At 43.3% G+C, this 19,070-nt stretch overlaps 1 protein-coding gene across 2 annotated transcripts in view; it reads left to right on the top strand.

Annotated features, from left to right (window-relative positions):
* The first annotated feature begins 1,083 nt into the window (after window positions 1-1,083).
* The window catches only part of PRRT3 (proline rich transmembrane protein 3), a 34,731-nt gene continuing 16,744 nt past the window's right edge, over window positions 1,084-19,070 (top strand). The window contains exons 1-3 of one of the 2 annotated variants that reach the window (XM_060766530.2): window positions 1,084-1,469; window positions 9,222-10,527; window positions 15,859-16,002. In XM_060766530.2, coding sequence (XP_060622513.2) covers window positions 9,282-10,527; window positions 15,859-16,002 — 1,390 coding nt within the window. In that variant the 5' untranslated portion in view covers window positions 1,084-1,469; window positions 9,222-9,281. Of the gene's footprint in view, window positions 1,470-7,387; window positions 7,582-9,221; window positions 10,528-15,858; window positions 16,003-19,070 lie in introns of those variants that run through there. The other variant, XM_067463420.1, reaches the window with a different exon arrangement.

The following is a 19,070-nucleotide window of genomic DNA, read 5'->3' as shown; positions in this document are numbered from 1 at the left end:
TTGAAAGTTTTGTTAGAGTTCTGAAATTTTCACCACCAGAACTTTAGTTTTGTAAGTACTTTAGAACCATTTAGAACCATGGATTGCCCAAGCCTAGCAGGGGGGTGGTGTGCTCACTGTATGGTGCTCCAGTGAGCAATCTGGCTGCCGCCCGTTGGACTAGTTGAAGTTTCAGAACAGTCTTCAAAGGCAACCCCACGTAGAGTGTGTTTTGTTGTTCATTCGTTCAGTCGTCTCCGACTCTTCGTGACCTCATGGACCAGCCTACGCCAGAGCTCCCTGTCGGCCGTTACCACCCCCAGCTCCCTCAAGGTCAGTCCAGTCACTTCAAGGATGCCATCCATCCATCTTGCCCTTGGTCGGCCCCTCTTCCTTTTGCCTTCCACTTTCCCCAGCATAATTGTCTTCTCCAGGCTTTGCTGTCTCCTCATGATGTGGCCAAAGTACTTCAACTTTGTCTCTAGTATCTTTCCCTCCAGTGAGCAGTCGGGCTTTATTTCCTGGAGGATGGACTGGTTGGATCTTCTCGCAGTCCAAGGCACTCTCAGCACTTTCCTCCAACACCACAGCTCAAAAGCATCGATCTTCCTTCGCTCAGCCTTCCCTAAGGTCCAGCTCTCACATCCGTAGGTGACTACAGGTGTGTTGCAGTAGTCTATTTGGGGATGTAACCAGAGCGTGGACCACTGTGGCCAGATCTTTTAAGTTGCTCGTCCTAGGGCTTGTTCTCCAGACCCTTGATCATTTTGGTCGCCCTCCTCTGGACACATTCCAGCTTGTCAACCTCTCCCTTCAATTGTGGTGCCCAGAATTGGGCAGAGTATTTCAGATGTGGTCTAACTTCGAACCCCCTCCCAATTCCTAATTCCTAAAGGGCCTTTCCTTTTCTTGAGACTGTTAGGAATAGTGGGAGCTGGAGGGAGGAAGGGTCCAAGTTGGCCCATGCCTGGTAGAGAGAGAGTGAGTGAGAGAGAGGACTCCCCTCCCATTCCTTGGCTATCGGAGGGAGGGAGGGAGGGAGGGAGGGAGGGAGGGAGGGAGGGAGGTGCACCACGTGACTTGGCCCGGCCCCCAGCACGCGCCGCTGCCATCCAGGTGGTCGGGAGCGCGCGCCGCCCTGGAACCCTGGGTGCGAATCCTGAAGCTGCAGAGAGAGAGGAGAAGGAAACATTCTTTTTCCCAATCCTCTGCAGTCTGCAACGAGAGGCGATCCAAGGCTGATAGATAGCTCTCTCACCCATTTTTTGTTTTTTGTTTTTTGCATGCTTAGTGGTTTCTCCCGTGGGTATTATCAGTCTTATTTGCTGCGATGCCAGACCGGAGGAGCCTGTCTTTCCGCAGAGGGATTTCGCCCCCAATGCTAAACATGGGCACGACTTGAATTGCCACCAAGAAGAGGGCATCCTTTTTTTCTGCCCACACCCCCCCCCCCCCCAAGGGATGGATGGCGACGACTGGGGACGCCTAAGGTAAGGCAATAAAGGGGATGGGGGAGCAGCGTGGAGTCCTTTCCCCATCTTATCCTGGCATGGGGGAGACTTAGGGGTGTTTTATCTCCCCTTCTGGCGTGCATCCAGACCAGCGTTTCTCAAACTAGGGGTTGTTGTGACCCCTGGTGGGGCTGTCAGAGGGGTCACCAAAAACCATCGGAAAACACAGTGTTTTCTGTTGGTCATGGAGGTTCTGTGTGGGAGGTTTGGCCCAATTCTATCCTTGGTAGGATTCAGAATGCTCCTTGATTGTAGGTGGACTATAAATCCCAGCAACTAAAACTCCCAAATGACAAAATCAATCCCTCTCCCCAACCCACCAGTATTCAAATTTGGCTGTATCTGGTGTTTGTGCCAAATTTGGTCCAGTAATGAAAATGCATCTTGAATCTCAGATATTTACATTACCATTCATAATAGTAGCAAAAGGACAGTTATGAAGTAGCAATGAAAATAATTTTATGGTGGGGGTCACCACCACACAAGAGGAATGTCAAGGTATATTTTTCCCCAAACTTCACCAGTGTTCAAATTTGGGCATATTGAGTACATATGCCAAGTTTGGTCTAGATCAGTGTTTCTCAACCTGAGGGTCAGGACCCCTAAGGAGGTCATGAGGGGGTGTCAGAGGGGACCATCAGAAAACACAGTATTTTCTTTTGGTCATGGGGGTCCTGTGTGGGAAGTTTGGCCCAATTCTATCATTGGTGGGGTTCAGAATGCTCTTTGATTGTAGGTGGACTATAAATCCCAGAAAATACAACTTCCAAATGTCAAGGTCTATTTCCCCCAAACTCCACCAGTGTTCACATTTGGGCATATTGAGTATTCATGTAGAGTTTGGTCCAGATCCATCATTGTTTGAGTCCACAGTGCTCTCTGGATGTAGGTGAACTACAACTTCCAAACTCAAGGTCAATGCCCACCAAACCCTTCCAGGATTTTCTGTGCCCACGTTTGGTTCAATTCCGTGGTTGGTGGGGTTTAGAATGCTCCTTGATTGTAGGTGAACTATAAATCCCAGCAACTACAACTCCCAAATGACAAAATCAACCCCCCCTCCCCCCAACCCCACCAGTATTCAAATTTGGGCATATTGAGTATCTGTGCCAAGTTTGGTCCAGATCCATCATTGTTTGAGTCCACAGTGCTCCCTGGATGTAGGTGAACTACAACTCCCAAACTCAAGGTCAATGCCCACCAAACCCTTCTAGTGTTTTCTGTTGCTCATGGGAGTTCTGTGTGCCAATATTGGTTCAATTCCATCGTTGGTGGAGTACAGAATGCTCTTTGATTGTAGGTGGGCTATAAATCCCAGCAGCTACAACTCCCAAGTGATAAGATCAATCCCCCCTCCAACCACACCAGTATTCAAATTTGGGCCTATCGAGTATTTGTGTCAAATTTAGTCCAGTGAATGAAATACATCCTGCATATCAGATATTTACATGACGATTCATGACAGTAGCAAGATTAGAGTTATGAAGTAGCAACAAAAATAATGTTATGTTTGGGCGTCACCACACTATGAGGAACTGTATTAAGGGGTCATGGCATTTGGAAGGTTGAGAAACACTGATCTAGACTGTGGAATGAATGCAGTTTAACCCCACTTTCACTGCTATGGCTCAGTGCTATGGAACAGTGGGAGTTGTAGTTTGGTGAGGCACCAGCACTCTTGGGCAGGGAAGGCGACAGACCTTGTAGAGTGACACCTCCTACGATTCCATAGCATTGAGCCATGGCACTGAAGTGGTGTCCAACTGCATTCATTCCACAGTGTAGAATATGCATCCTTTGGGAGGAGATCCAGGCTGTTTCATGCTCTCTGTGTGTCCACTGCTGACCTTGGAGTGAGAGAGCTTCCCTGCTTGGGATAAACAATGAGCAAGCTCCCTTGCCTTGTCATTTTATTCACCCCCCTGGACCACTCTGTTCAACCATTCCTCTTCCTTGTTGTGTTCCTTCCCTGCCTCATTCCTTCCAAGGAGTTGTTATGACAGCTGAGCATGTCACCTCTGCTTTCCTTTCCCTATCCATCCCCCCACCCCCACCCCCAGCCATACTGTACATTGAGAGCCACATCAGCCTTACATTTTGCCTTCAAAGAGCTATTGAATCCATAGATTAAGAATCCAAGGATACAAAGGGCCAATTATATAAATATTAGCTATTAACCCCAGCTTCTGCCAACCTAGCAGTTTGAAAACATGAAAATATGAGTAGATCAATAGGTACTGCTCCAGCAGGAAAGTAAAGGTGCTCCATGTACTCATGCTAGCCACATGACCTTGGAGGTGTCTATGGACAACGCCAGCTCTTTGGCTTAGAAATGGAGATGAGCACCAACCCCCAGATTTGGAAACGGCTGCATTTAATGTCAGGGGAAAACCTTTACCTAACCCACCCTCTCTCTCAATCTCTCAACCCCCCTCCCCTCTCTCTATATATAATGTAATGTTCGTTTGTGGGTTTAATATAACTCAAAAGCCATTGAACCAGTTGACACCACATTTGGACACAATACATTTATCAGGCCAACAAGTGACCATCACTCATTAAAACACTGAAAAACACAGCAGAAGAGACTTAAAAAGCCAAAAAAAATTAAAAAATCATTACAATGCATGCACAAAACCACATATATACACACAAACACACATATACACAAATATATACACACACAAAACACATATACACAGACTGAGCCACAGCAATGCATGGCAGGAGTCGGCTAGTGTGTGTGTGTGTGTGTGTGTGTGTGTATACCGGTATATATATATAAATGTAATGTCCGTTTGTGTCATTAACATAACTCAAAAACCACTCAATGAATTGACACCAAATTGGGACACAATATACCTATCAGGCCAATGAGTGACCATCACTCATAAAAACACTGAAAAACACAGCAGAAGTGACTTAAAAAGGCAAAAAACCCCATTACAATGGCATTAACATAACTCAAAAACCACTGAACGAATTGACACCAGATTTGGACACAATACACCTATCAGGCCAACGAGTGACCATCACTCATAAAAATACTGAAAAACACAGCAGAAGAGACTTAAAAAGGCAAAAAAAATCCCATTACAACGCATGCGCAAAACCAGATAAAAATATACAGACGCACATATACACAAATATATACATACACATATATATACACACACAAATAACACATATACACAGACTGGGCCACAGCAACTATAAAACACATAGTGGTTGGTGCTCTTTATTTTTTACCCAATATGGATCCTCTCCAGATGTTCTTGAATGACAACTCCCTTTTTTATTATCTGGGGATAATGGGAATTGCAACCCAGCAGTCTTTGTGACTCCGAGGTTGGGGGGGGGGGGGGAAGGTTAAAGGGCATTTCAACATCAGGCATCATATCCACAAACCTTGTATCTCAAACCAAACCCCTCTATCCTGATTGAATAGAATAAGCTTCAGCCTTCCATATGTCGCTACATCACAACTCCCATCAGCTCTAGTCATGATGTCGAATGATGAGGAATACAGGAGCCCAGTATCTGGAGGGCCACATAAAATGACATGATGGACCTTGAGTTTGAAACATGGGCTGTACTATAGAGTGGAGTCAATGTTTCCAGGTGCAGAGAAACCCAGGTAAGGTAGGGGAACAATGCCATGCTTTGGAGCAGACTGGACAGCAGAGGACTGTGGACAGAAGAGATGGATATTTTGCTCCTGGGAGAGATTGTGTAGCAGTTGGAGTATTTACTACAACTCTAGAGACCAGAGTTCCCCACTGGATGACCCTGGGTCAGTCACAAGGTGCATCTAAACTGCAGAATCAATGCAGTTTGACACCTCTTGAACTATTTATTTATTGTGTCAGAAGTGAATTGAGGGTATTTAAAAACACAAAGTTTTAAAACTTGGCATTATGCTAAATGTGTTTTGACCAGAAACTGGTCACTTGGAGTGCCTCTGGTATTGCTGTGAGAAAGCCCTCCCTTGTGCATGTGGCAGGAGTCAGGCTGCATTGTAGTAGGTGATCTGTGGTTTGCTCCTCTCCATACTCACATGTCATGGACTCCACTTTGTAGTCCCATTTCTTAAGATTGGCTCTGCAACTTGTGGTGCCAGAGCGCAGTCTGTTCAGCGCCTTCCAAGTCACCCACTCTTCTGTGTGCCCAGGGGGGAAGTCTCTCATCTGGTATCAGCCATGGCTTGAGCCTCCAGGTTTTAGCCTGCCACTTTTGGACTCTTGCTTGCTGAGGTGTTCCTGCAAGTATCTCTGTAGATCTTAGGAAGCTATTTCTTGATTTAAGGCATCGACTTGCTGGCTGATATCTGAACAGTAGATGCAGCTTGCAACCTCTTAAACTGCCAAAGGATCAATGTTCTGGAATCATGAGGTTTGTAGTTTCACAAGGTCTTCAGCCTTCTCTGCCCAGGAGGACTGGTGCCTCACCAAACTACACATCCCAGCATGTCATATCATTCAAGAGGACACCGATGATTATATGCTTTAACGGGTTTTATTTATGTTTTATATTGTAATGTTGATTGTTTTTAATGGCACTTTTATGAATGCCTGACATCGAATTGTGCCAAACTGTAACCTGCCTTGAGTCACCATATGGCTGAGAAAGGCGGGCTATAAATATCGTAAATAAATACATTCATCCAAGTGGTATCAAACCTCATTAATTCATCAGTGTAGATGTATTCCTACACTCTCAGCCCCATTATAGCTTTGCCATGGTTCGGAAATGACATGGAGTGCAGCAACACTCTACAAGTAGTAGAGTAGTTTGACCCCACTTTCACTGCTGTGGCTCCATACAATGGAGTCGTGGGAGTTGCAGTTTTACAAGGGCTTTGGGGATTTCTTTCAAAGTGTGCTGATGCCTCATGAGAATACAAATCACATAATTCCATAGCATTGAGCCATGGCAGTAAAGTGGTGTCAAGCTTCATTCATTCTACAGTGTGGATGCACCCTAGGAGACAACAACAAAGGGATTTGGGGGTGGCAGTGCATGAGGTAATAGGGAAGTCAGAGAATAGGCAGGAGTTTTGAATGGTGCAGCCCAGTGTTGATTATTATTAGAAGCCATTATTTGCCTTACCATAAACTGATGAACTCAGCAATTCTTTCCCCCATTTTACAAGCTTGAGAGATAGGAACGTGCTCAGAGACAACCCCAGGAATCCCTGATGGAAGGGATATTTTCCCTATGTTTGAGTTCAGCTGTGCCACATGGGGCTTTGCTGCCCCTTTTACAGTAGACTCTCAATTAACCAGAATTCAAAGAACTGGAACTCCCAAGCAACTGGAGGGAAATGGAAGAAATAATATTCTTCAATGTAACATTTAGCAGAAATGTTACATTGGGTCAGGTTTATCTTTATTTGTCTTAATTTGCATTTAATTCAATAGTAATATCAAATCAACATAGAGTACATACCTCATTACCTCTGAGGATGCTTGCCATAGATGCAGGCTAAACGTATGGAGAGAATGCCTCTAGACCATGGCCATATAGCCTGAAAAAACCTACAACAACCCAGTGATTCCGGACATGAAAGCCTTCGACAATACAATATAGAGTTGATGGTATGGTGTAGTATGGGGTATAGTGTTAGTTCAGCCTCTTTTAATCGTAACTCTTTTAATCGTAACCAGGAACTACCTTTATCCGGCATCTTCCAATTCCCATGGGTTAACTGAGAGTCGACTATAAAAAGGGGTGATTATGTCCCCATATGATCTGGATGCTGTGCAGAGTGCAGACGGATGTATTGCAGAACAGAAGGGAATACCTTGTCACCTGCTGTAGCGAAGGAATGGGCTGCAGAGCACGAGACGTATGTGACTCATTGCTGTCGTGCTGATAAAGGGTTAAATAAAGTGCTGCAGGATTTCGGGCTCCGATCAGGGGCTCCGGCTTCGGCTGCCTTGGTCTGAGTATCCCCATCCTCAAGCAGTGGTGCTGCTGCCGGATGGGGAGCCCAAGGTGAACTTGCCTGGGAAGCAGGGAATCAGTGCACTGCAGGACTCAGGCGTTGGGTGTGGAGCTGCAAAGCAAATCCGGAGATCAAGCTGTTTTGGTGAGCTAAACTGCTAGGGATGTCCTAGTTGGAAGGGACCACAGAGGTCATCCAGTCCAACTCCATGCTGCCAAGCAGGGACACACATTTGCTCTTGTCCTTGTCCCTGTGTAGACGGTGCCAAGTTCAGTTCCTGGGTACTCTACTGACATGTTCTTAGCATGTTAATAGAGGCCCATTTGCTGTCGGTTGGGGTGACCCATAGGGATTCACAGCTCTTTATATAATGCTATCACCACTGTGACCAAATAGCAAAGGGAAGGGGGAAATGCCAGTCATATGAGGATAGCAGAAGGGAGAGGAGCTGCCCAGCTTCGTTTTGCTCGAGGCTCAGCTCCCAAATATCCTCCGGCGCATCTGCGAGAACACAACCTCATTGCTATTCCTTGGGGTATAGCTGCATGCCCAGGTGACATGGCAAAACACAGTGTTTGAAGCTGCAGGGAGGGTGAAGCGTTGGCAGCTGCCATGTGCCGTCTCTCTGAAGCTGGCACAGAGCAAGAAGGGGGCACGAAGCTGCGCCTGGGTGGGAAGGGAGCATCGTTTCAGACTCAGGAGGGCTGAGCAGCAGGCACATGTGATTCCATCTTCATGTTCGCATCCATGTGCCTTGGCACGAGTGTGGCCATGCACAGCCATACACTCATACTCGCCTGCAGCTCTTTTTGTTCTTGGTTGGGTTGCTGCTTTATTTGATTTTTCTCCTCAAATGTTTTGCCTTTTGATGAGCTCCCAGCCTAATCCTGTTCTTCTATGAAATGCCTCCAGTACCAAAGGCAGCCAGATTCTGCATGACAGTAGTCGAAAAAGAATGATGTTGCTCTTTTGTCCCCTTTCTTGGCTTCCTGTACAGTGGTTCCCAGCTGTTTTGGCCTACAATTCCCAGAAATCCCAGCCAGTTTACCAGGATTTCTAGTAGTTTAAGGCCAAAACATCTGGGGACCCATAAGTTGAGAACCACTGTGTAAGGGCCTTTGGTTGGCCACTGTGGGAGCAGAATGCTGGACTACATTAGGCCTTTTGTCTGATCCAAAAGGGTTCTCCTAAAATTCTCACACTTTCTTATGTCTCATTCCAGTAATGTGATGCTGAGCTTGAAGAATGTCGCCTTTTAGGATAGCTCCCAGAATTCCCAGGGCACCATGGCCAGGGGAGGTCATAGAATCGTAGAGTTGGAAGAGATCACATAGACCATACAGTGCAAATCAAATCACCCCCATCCAGCCTCTGTTTAAAAGCCTCCAAAGGAGGATCCTCCACCACACCCTGAGGCAGTGAGTTCCATTGTTGAACAGCTCGTACAGTCAGGAGGATCTTATAATGTTGAGATTTCCTGTAATTTGAACCCATTGCTCCAGTCCTAGCCTCCAGGGCAGCAGAAAACAAGCCTGCTCCTTCTTCTTTATGGCATCCTTTCACATATTTAAACAAGGCTATTATGTCGCCTCTCAATTTTATTTATTGATTTATTTGCAATCCAAAACTGAAGCTTTGTCAAAGTGTGCTGTGCCATGGATGCATTTGTTGACCAAACCCACCAACCCAAACTCATCTTCTCGTGGACTGGCCCTTCAGACTTACCTCATGCCCACCCCCATGTACCATGCCCAGCCTGTCCTAATTGTGTACTTGTTTCACAGGATGAAGCATGAGGAGTTGTGACAACCCTAAGCACTGAGCTGTGCCATCTGACATCAAGAATGGCTGCTGCCCTGGACCTGATCCTCACCTTGGGATTGCTCCTGCCAGCCTTGCACCTAGCCTTCCGGCTTCCTACCCCAGAGAGCCCCGCCTGGGACCTTCCTTTGAATTCAGCTCCTGGAGTGCCTGTTCTCAATAGCCCATCTCAAGAGCCTCTCCTAAGTGTACTGCCAGCCCAGCTCCCTTCCGAACCTCCTTCTCTTGAGACCTCCAGTGGAGAGGAGGAGCCAAGCGATGAGAGCTGGAGAGGGGATATTCTTGCTCTCATCCCTGGGACTCCTGTGCCCTTAGACGTTCCTGCAGTGTCCAGTTCTAGCTTTGGGAAACCACCTGATACTTCTGGAGTTAGCTTAGCCCCCCATCTTGATGCACAGGAGCTTCCTGGAGTGGATAACTTCACTCTGTCAAAAGTAGACTCTTCCAGTGTTCAAAGAGAGCCTGAGAATATTGACTTCATAACTGTGGAATCAAGTCCAGATGAAGAAGAGAATGGTTCCTCTTTGACTAGTCCTGGCATCGAAGCCACAAGTATGAACATCACTGTACCAGCCTCCTTACCTCCCTTGTCCACAATACAGGCCTCAGACACAACTGCTTCCAAGGAAGAGACCAAGCCTAGTCACCACCTGGAAGATTTCTCCATTACGACCACACTAAGCCCTGTGCCCACTGTGTCCACCATCCCTTTGGTATCATCATTACCCACTGGCAGTCCCCATGTCAAATGGCTGGCAACGGAGGGTACCAATCTTTGGAGTGATACTTCCAAGGGCCAATTGGAAAGCAGGGTCCTAGAACAGGAACTGAACGGGGGGAAACAAACTACAGTCAAATACTTAGCTTCATACAGGAGCACACAGGTCTATGATGGCACGCAGGGACAAGACGACCTCTCGACCACTCCAGCCGCTGGATATACCCAGAATCCCCCTGGACCATGGAGGGAAACCATGCCTGTTGCATCCACTCCCCACGGGCCACAGTTCACCATGGCACTGGATGGGAAGGGTCAACGTCCAGCCTCTCTCCCAGGAGGCTCCCAACTACCAGTCCCAGAGGAAATTTCCCCAAGCCCTTCCACTCCTTCCCCAGCAGAAGACATGACAGGGACCAGCCAAGGACCAGTTTTCCGTCAAAGAAGCACACACTGGAGTCTGAGTGTGGACACAACACAACCCCCTGGATCTTGGAATGTGTCAGAAAAGGAAAGGACTCACTCCCATCGTAGCAGCTCTGTCACTCCAGGTAGGTTTGTAGTTGTGCTTACTTTTAGTATTAAAAGGTGATGGTGCTAACTAGAGCGGTAACTTGTGGTGCACCCCCATGGACTAGACCAGGTCACAATACTGTATCATGACCCTTCCACACAGTCAGAATATCAAGCTATATAATCCATAATATCTGCTTTGAACTGGAATATATGACAGTATGGATTCAGATAACCAAGTTCAATGTAGATATTTTGGGATTTTCTGCCTTGATATTCTGGGTTATAGGGCTGTGTGAGTCTACACGTCCATATAATCCAGTTCAATGTGGATTTTATACAGCTATGTGGAAGGGGCCTAAAATACCCAAAACATTGGTAAAATCAGTGACTAGGTAAAAAAACAAAACAGCAACAATGAGAACAACAGCAGATCTTAGTTATGGGTGCAGATAAAACCACATAATTTGAAGTGTTTTAATTGGGTAATAATGACAGCTCTGACCCAAGCGCATGCATATCAGAAGATTCAAAAAGTAAGTTGACAATAAAGCAGTGGTTCTCAACCTGCCAAATCTATGACCCCTTAATACAGTTCCTCATGTTGTGGTGACCTCCAACCATAAAATTATTTTTGGTGCTACTTCATAACTGTCATTTTGCTGCTGTTATGAATTATCATGTAAATATCTGATATGCAGGATGTATTTCCATTCACTGGACTAAATTAGGCACAAAAACCAGATTTGGAGCACAGACCAATAGAAAATACTGGAAGGGTTTGGTGAACATTGACCTTGACTTGTGTTGTAGTTCACTTACACCCAGAGAGCCCTGTGGACTCAAACAATGGACCAAACTTGGCACGAATAGTCAATATGCCTAAATGTGAACACTGGTGGAGTTTACGGAAAATGGACCTTGACATTTGGGAGTTGTGGTTTCTGGGATTTATAGTTCACCTACAATCAGAGCATTCTGAACCCCACTAACGATAGAATTGGGCCATACTTCCCACACAGAACTTCCATGACCAACAGAAAATACTGTATTTTCTGATGGTCTTTGGTGACCCCTCTGATGCCCCCTCGTGACCTCTCAGGGGTCCTGACCCCAAGGTTGAGAAACACTGGCGTAGAGCTTTAATCTTGTGGGTATATTGATACAGTACATTGTAATTTGGTCTTACAAAAATGTCATTGTGGTTATGTCTAATTACAGTTATATATTTTTATATAATAATAATAAATTTATCCTGTAACTGTACAAACATTTTTACAGACTTTAGTTTTGGTGTCACCTCCTTGGATGGTGTCATCATATTCCTGCTTCTTGGCAGGGGGTTGGACTGGATGGCCCATGAGGTCTCTTCCAACTCTATGATTCTATGATTCTATGATCCAGTTCAGTTCACACCCTTTGTACCTTTGCTTAAGGGGATCCCATGTTGTTTTTGATGGACTTGATGCTTCCTGCTTGGAGAAATTACTCTAATTGGCCATACTGGTGGCAGGATTTTGAGAGGTTTAGGCCCAAAAGTATAACTGTCCCAGGCTTTGTATACACACTTTCTCTCTCTGATACTTTTTGTTTTGAGAATGAGACCAAAATAAGGGAACAAAACAAAACAGAAAAGTGGAATATCTTTTTTAAAGCCATAAAAAGATGCAACCATAATCCTTGGAGTACCCTGGGAACTGTAATCCAAAAACATAGGTGGAGATCTTGTGCAGTGCTGCAGAGATATTTTGGTGCCCACTCCAGGCTGTTCTGGGGACCATTCTAAAGTGCATCTACATTGTAGAGCAAATGCAGTTTGACAGTTTGAAGCTGACTTGTCACCAAATTACAAATCCCAGGATTCCATAGCATTTAGTCATAGTCAAAGCGCATTAATTCTATGGTGTAGCTCAGAGTTTTCCAAACATTTCGCATTGATGACACACTATTTTTAGATGTGCATCATTTTTGCAGCACAGTAATTCAGTTTGACTAGCAAACTGGAGGTTAAACCAACCTCTTACAAGAGATACAGACACATACATGAATTTTGATAATGAAATGTGTGGGGATACAACATCTATATAAATAAAAATGTAATGTTCGTTTATGGGATTAACATAACTCAAAAACCACGTGACGAATTGAGACCAAATTTGGACACAATACACATAGCAGACCAATGAGTGACCATGACTCATAAAAACACTGAAAAACACAACAGAAGGGACTTAAAAAGCAAAAAAAAAAAACCAACATTACAACACATGCAAAACCTCATATATACAGGCAAACACACACATATATATACACATATACACAAATATATACACACACATAGACACATATATTCACACACAGAACACATATATACAGACTGGGCCACAGGAACAAGTGGCAGGGGATGGCTAGTATCTCATGAAAACGTTTCATTTATATGTTTAATAATATATGATTTGTAAGATAATAACATACATTTCCAAGATCCTTGTCATTTCTCGTAACATTTATGTGATACACCTACACAGTGGAGCTGACACACTAATGCAGGCATGGGTAAACTTCAACTCCCATCATTCCTAACAGCCTCAGGCCCTTTCCTTTTCCCCCTTACTGCTTAAAGGGAAAAAGAAGGGGCCTAAGACTGTTAGGAATGATGGGAGTTGAAGTCTAAACACCTGGAGGGCCCAAGTTTGCTCATGCCTGCACTAACCTGTCGTGACACAGTTTGGAAAGTTTTGGTGTGGCTGAACCTAGAGTCATACCTGTTCTAACAAGTTGGTCTTTAAACTGGACAGCTGCACCTCATACAAATTGTATTTGCTTATGTAAGGGATATTTGGTGCATCTTTTAACAACATTTAAAAACCGCAGGCTCCAGAATTCCCTGATACTATTTGGAAAGTCTGTTGTGGCCCTCCAGATGTTTTGGGTTATAACATGGATATCTCTGAACGAATATACAACAAAATCTCTCCTCTACTATGGATAATGGTAGGGGATTGTGGAAACTGTAGCCTAAAGCCTATCGGAAGGGCCAAAGATTCGCACTGCTCACAAACATGAATCCTAGAGTTGGAAGAGACCTCATGGGCTATCCAGTCCAACACCCTGCCAAGAAGCAGGAAATAGCCCTTGTAGGTCTTTTTTTTTCCCCAATTAATTTTTTTATTTATTGTAGCTTTAACATATTCAGTATTTAAACATTCTTATACTTATCACTTTCCATTAACAATTGTACAGAACATGTATGTCTTGATACCTATAATATTCCATTCTCCTGTTTCATTACATCCAATCACCCAGTGCTAACCCTTCACCCCCGACCAGCCAATTACAATACTTATTTCCAAAAATCAGTTGTTTCTATTACAGGTTTGGTCCCCTTACCTTCTATATATACATATTCTATCAATTACCCCAAATCTTCCCAAAATCATCTTTTTTTGATAATCCTCTTTTAACCTTAATGTTTCCTGTCAGTTTATCGTTTATTGCGATGTCCCAAATCTCCCTATACCACTCTTCCAATTGGCACTCCCCTCCTTCTTTCCATTTTTTAGCTATTAATAATCTTGCTGCTGTTACCAGATTGGCAATTAATTCTTTTAGTTCTTTTGGTATTTTAACATTGTCAATAAATGACAGCAGTGCTATCTCTGGTGTTCCTGTTATCTCTATTTGGGTGATTCTTCTTATTTCTTGAAATACATTTTCCCAAAATTTTTGAACATATTTGCAAGACCACCACATGTGTATATATGTGCCAGTTTCTTGACAGCCCCTCCAGCACTGCTTAGAATGTTTCTTGTCAATTTGATTTAATCTGATTGGTGTGAGGTACCATCTCCACACCACTTTGTAATAGTTCTCTTTTATTCTTACTGACATATTTTTTAATATACGCATATTCCACATTCCTTTCCAGTTTTGTGGGTGTATTACTTTATTACAATCTAACTCCCACATTCTTTTAAGGTGGTCCTCCTCCTGGACCCCTTCCAACAACATTTTGTAGATATCACTTGTTATACCTTTTGTTCTTTCTTTTCCTTCCTTACTCCCCCTTTGGCTAATCATTTCTTCAAATTTGGTAAATTCTCTCTCTCTCCTTTATATTTCTTTCTTATTTCCCTTAACCATCTTTCAAGTTGTAGTACTTTAAACCATCCAATGTTCCCTCCTAACTGGACCTTTATCTCATCTATATTTTTCGTCTTTGATTCCCAATCTTTTAATTTCGTTATTCCTTTTTCCTTGAATTCACTTTCCAACTCCTTTTTGAGATTTATGGGGAAATTATTTGTAATCAGCACCGGTGTTAATGGGGATATCGAGGGTATTAATTTTTCTTCATATTTAGACCATATTCCCAATATGTTTTTTAGAAAAGGGTTCTCTATTTTGTTATACCATTTCTTGTCTAGATTCCTAGTTTTCCCTATAAAGAAAATATATTCTAGTTTCATGTCTATGTCTTCACTCTCTTCTTCTAACAGCCCTTGTAGGTCTATTCCTTGAACGGAGGCTGGATTTGTGCTGGCATATAAAGCAATTTGAACTGCATCATATGGTAAGTGTAGACCCATATAATGAAGTTTGAACTGCATTATATGGGTCCACACTGACTATATAATGCTCGGGATTCACTGCAGGTCTACTGCCATTTAGAAACTTTGTTAGACTTGAGTTGTTGTGGGCTGAGTCTTGTTCTTTATTTATTGTTATAATTTTAGAGTTTTTAATACCAGTAGCCAGATTTTGTTCATTTTCATGGTTTCTTCTTTTCTGTTGAAATTGTCCCCGTGCTTTTGAATTCAATAGCTATAAATAAAATTGTTATTATAATAAAATTGTCAGGGGAACTTCAGACAAGAAACAATCAGGAACACCTTATCACCTCTCAACAAAGGATTTTCCCTTGGTAGTAACAAGTGACACCTAAAACCTGTCAGGGTAATCAAGGTGGCCAGTTGAAACATTCACTCATAGCTCCAACAGATAAGAGTTCTTTCTCCCGCCCTGGACCTTCCATATATATATAAACCCAATTTTCCCAGTTTCCAACAAACCTCACAACCTCTGAGGATGCCTGCCACAGATGCAGGCAAAATGTCAGGAGAGAATGTTTCTAGAACATGGCCATACAGCCCAAAAAATCTAAAACAACTCAGTGATAAAACCATCTGCTACACTTCTTTGTGGAGCTGCTGGATCTCCCTCATCCTTTTCTCTGCCCAAAATGACTCCCTCCCCATTGACAGCAAATCCTTCCAGAGCAGCCAACACAGTAGCATTTCCAAATAGTTGGAGAAAAGGGAAACAACACTTGTCATTTGATCCAGCTTTGACCTCTTCCTCTCTTTCAGGAACCAAGGAAGCAGTTGATGTGGCAGAGCCTCAGCGTGTTCGGGGAGCTGTGAATCCCAGGGCGCCGGTGACGTATTTTGGATCCTCTACTCCTGGACAGAGCAGCTCAGTGGCGAGGAATGGCCCAGGAACCAGGCAGCCAGGTGAGTGAGAACAACAGTCTGGAGATGTTGCCGAATAGAAGATCATACCGTTGTTTTGAGAAGACCACAAACAATATAGATAAGGCAGTAGAGCTCTCATTATTTTCCCCTAGCTGCTAACATCAATTGATATACTGCTTCTCAAGATGGAGGTTCCTTTGCCATTATAATCAGTAATAGTTATTATTAGTAGATCACTCCTTTGTGAATGCCTATAACTCTCCTTTGAAAGCCAATAAAACAGGTTCTGTCCAAAAACATATTTAGTACCTTTCACTTTTTAACTATGCACTTGTGCAAATGTACAGATTGAGAATATTTTTTTTTATTTTAAATGCTTAGGATCAGAAGTTTTTTGGAGTTTAGATGTTTACAGATTTTGGAATACTTGTTTTCATATATGCTCATACATTATGAGACATTGAAACACAAATTTACTCTCACGTCTAAACATTCATTCATTTTTTGTATATACCTTATTAGCTTGGGTACCAGCCATTGCCCGGGTTGTCGGAAAAAAATCAGTTTTTAATTGTGCAAAATTCATATGGTTGTGGGTGAACTACAACTCACATCATGCCAGGCTAACCCCGAGAAACTCCCATCAGCATTTAAAAGTTTGTTATGTTGGGCATGTTTGCTCTAGATCAGTGGTTCTCAACCTGTGGGTCCCCAGATGTTTTGGCCTTCAACTCCCAGAAATCCTAACAGCTTGTAAACTTGCTGGGATTTCTAAGAGTTGTAGGCCAAAACACCTGGGGACCTATAGGTTGAGAACCGCTGCTCTAGATGCATCATTGGTGGGGTTCATTATGCTCAAACCCCTGCAGTAGATTGAGTTAGTGATGGAGGTTCTGTGTGCCAAGTTTGGTCCAGGTCCATCATCAGTAGAGGTCACAGTTGGTCTGGTTGTGATTGAACTACAACTCCCAGAAAGGAAGGTCAGTTCCCCCCAAACCCCTCCACCAATCAAATTTCAGCATACCAAGTATGTGTGCCAAGTTTAGTCCAGGTCCATCCTTGTTTGGGTTCATAGTGTGCTCTGGATCTAGGTGAACTACAACCCAAAGACCTCCAGTATTTTTGATGGTCATGGGGCTTCTGTGTGCCAAGTTAGTTCCAGGTCCATCGTTGGTGGAGTTCAGGGTACTCTTAGATTATAGGTGAACTATACATCCCAGTACCTAGAACTCCTGTGAATCATGGTGAAATCTCCCCAGATCTCTCTTGTAAGTTCAGTTGCTGATCAATTCCTCTGTTTGCTGTGTACCATAGAAAAAGAATGGGAAGGATAGTCCAGCCCCCTGCCAAGAAGAAGGAAAAATGCATTCGAAGCACCCCCAACAGATGGCCATCCAGCTTCTGATTAAGATAACCTTGAATTCTAGTTGTTTTCCCCTGCCTATTTCATTACCATCAATTATCCCTGTGGCTGAGATCTTGAATAACTGATGAAAGAAGAGGTGTTGGCCAGGACCCATGAAACTTGAGATTACTGCTGCAGCATCAATACGATGCAGAGCTTTTTCATGTTACTTGAATGGAGGTATAAACATACCAGATACATTGCTTGCTTGTCATGTGCCCGACTCTCAGTGTTAGGTCTTTTTGTGTTCTTTAATTTTAAAAAAGCAGGGGGAGGAAGCAGTTGGTGAATAGGCATACTTAGCGATTCACTGGCTTGATCATTGTTAGTCATCCTTGTAAAGGACCATATGTGCTCTGTGTGCGTTTGAGTGTTTAGAGAGCCTGCTTTTCACAATGAGCCCTAATGAGGAAAACAACTCATTGAACAACCGATTGTGCAGAATTCCCATCAACATACATTTCCTCATAGCTTGTAAAGCATGGCTTTAGGATTAGAGAACCTGTAGTTTCAAGATGCATCCGCACTGTAGAATTAATGCAATTTGGCACCATTTTAATTACCATGGGTTAGTGCTATGGAATCATGGAAACTGTCATTTTAGATGGTTTTTAGCCTTCTCTCGCAAGTAGTGCTGATGCCTCATTAAACTACAACTCCCAGGATTCCATAAATAGAATCATGGCAATTAAAGTGGTATCAAACCAAATTAATTCTACAGTGTAGATGCATTGTCTCTGTTAATCAGCCCCTCAGCCCTCACTCCTTTACAAGATAGCTGTAGATATCAAAGAAGAGGAATAACTTTATTGCAAGTCAGTGGTTCTCAACCTGTGGGTCTCCAGGTGTTTTGGCCTACAGCTCCCAGAAATCCCAGCTGTTAGAATTTCTGGGAGTTGAAGGCCAAAACATCTGGGGACCCACAGGCTGAGAACCACTGAATAAGGGCTGCTCCCTATTTGAGGGTTGGAAAGCTTTGCTTTTCATATAGATTACATAGGATACAAAAATATATTTATTTTTTTCTGGATGCGGATATTTGAAATGCATGTATCATGTAATTCATGAACTTGGATAATAGATTCATAGTATAGAGATTAGCGATCGGCTGCCTTAACTGAAATCAATACTAGCAGTTAGTGTTTTGCTACAACACCAACTTGTTAACAGCTATTGACTATCAATCGTGCAAGTTATTAATTTCATCTGTCCCTTATTGCTGTTTTGGAAACCTGACAACACTAAGCTGGATGGAAGCACTTTTTTTTCCTGTTTGCTGCCATGGGAGCCTTTGTGCTTAAGGAATAAAATAGAAATGTTGCTTTCTTAAGTAAAAGCGGGATTTAATTCTGGTCAAATATCCATCATCGAGAATTCTGACATCTGAAATACTCAATAATCTCAAATTGTCCATGTGGCAGCTGAGGTAGTAAAACCAACCTTTCTGATGGATCAAACTTTGTTTTATGCACAACATAGTTAAAAGCATTGTGTATAAAGTTACCTTCTTGCAATGTGTATAAGGTAAATATGAAACCTACAAAGAAAAAAATGTGTTTGGACTTGGACTTGGATAACAAAATATCTCACTACATATACTGTATATTCAGATATAGATATAGATGTAGATCTGACTACATCAAGAAGATGGAACGCTTTTGGTCCCAAGCAACAATATATCTACTTTTGATGTTTTGTCTTA

Source organism: Anolis sagrei, chromosome 2 (genome assembly GCF_037176765.1).
Source record: "Anolis sagrei isolate rAnoSag1 chromosome 2, rAnoSag1.mat, whole genome shotgun sequence".
Taxonomy (NCBI): Eukaryota; Metazoa; Chordata; class Lepidosauria; order Squamata; family Dactyloidae; genus Anolis; species Anolis sagrei.
Note: the sequence above shows the minus strand (reverse complement) of the source record. Positions and strands in the feature narration are given on the sequence as shown.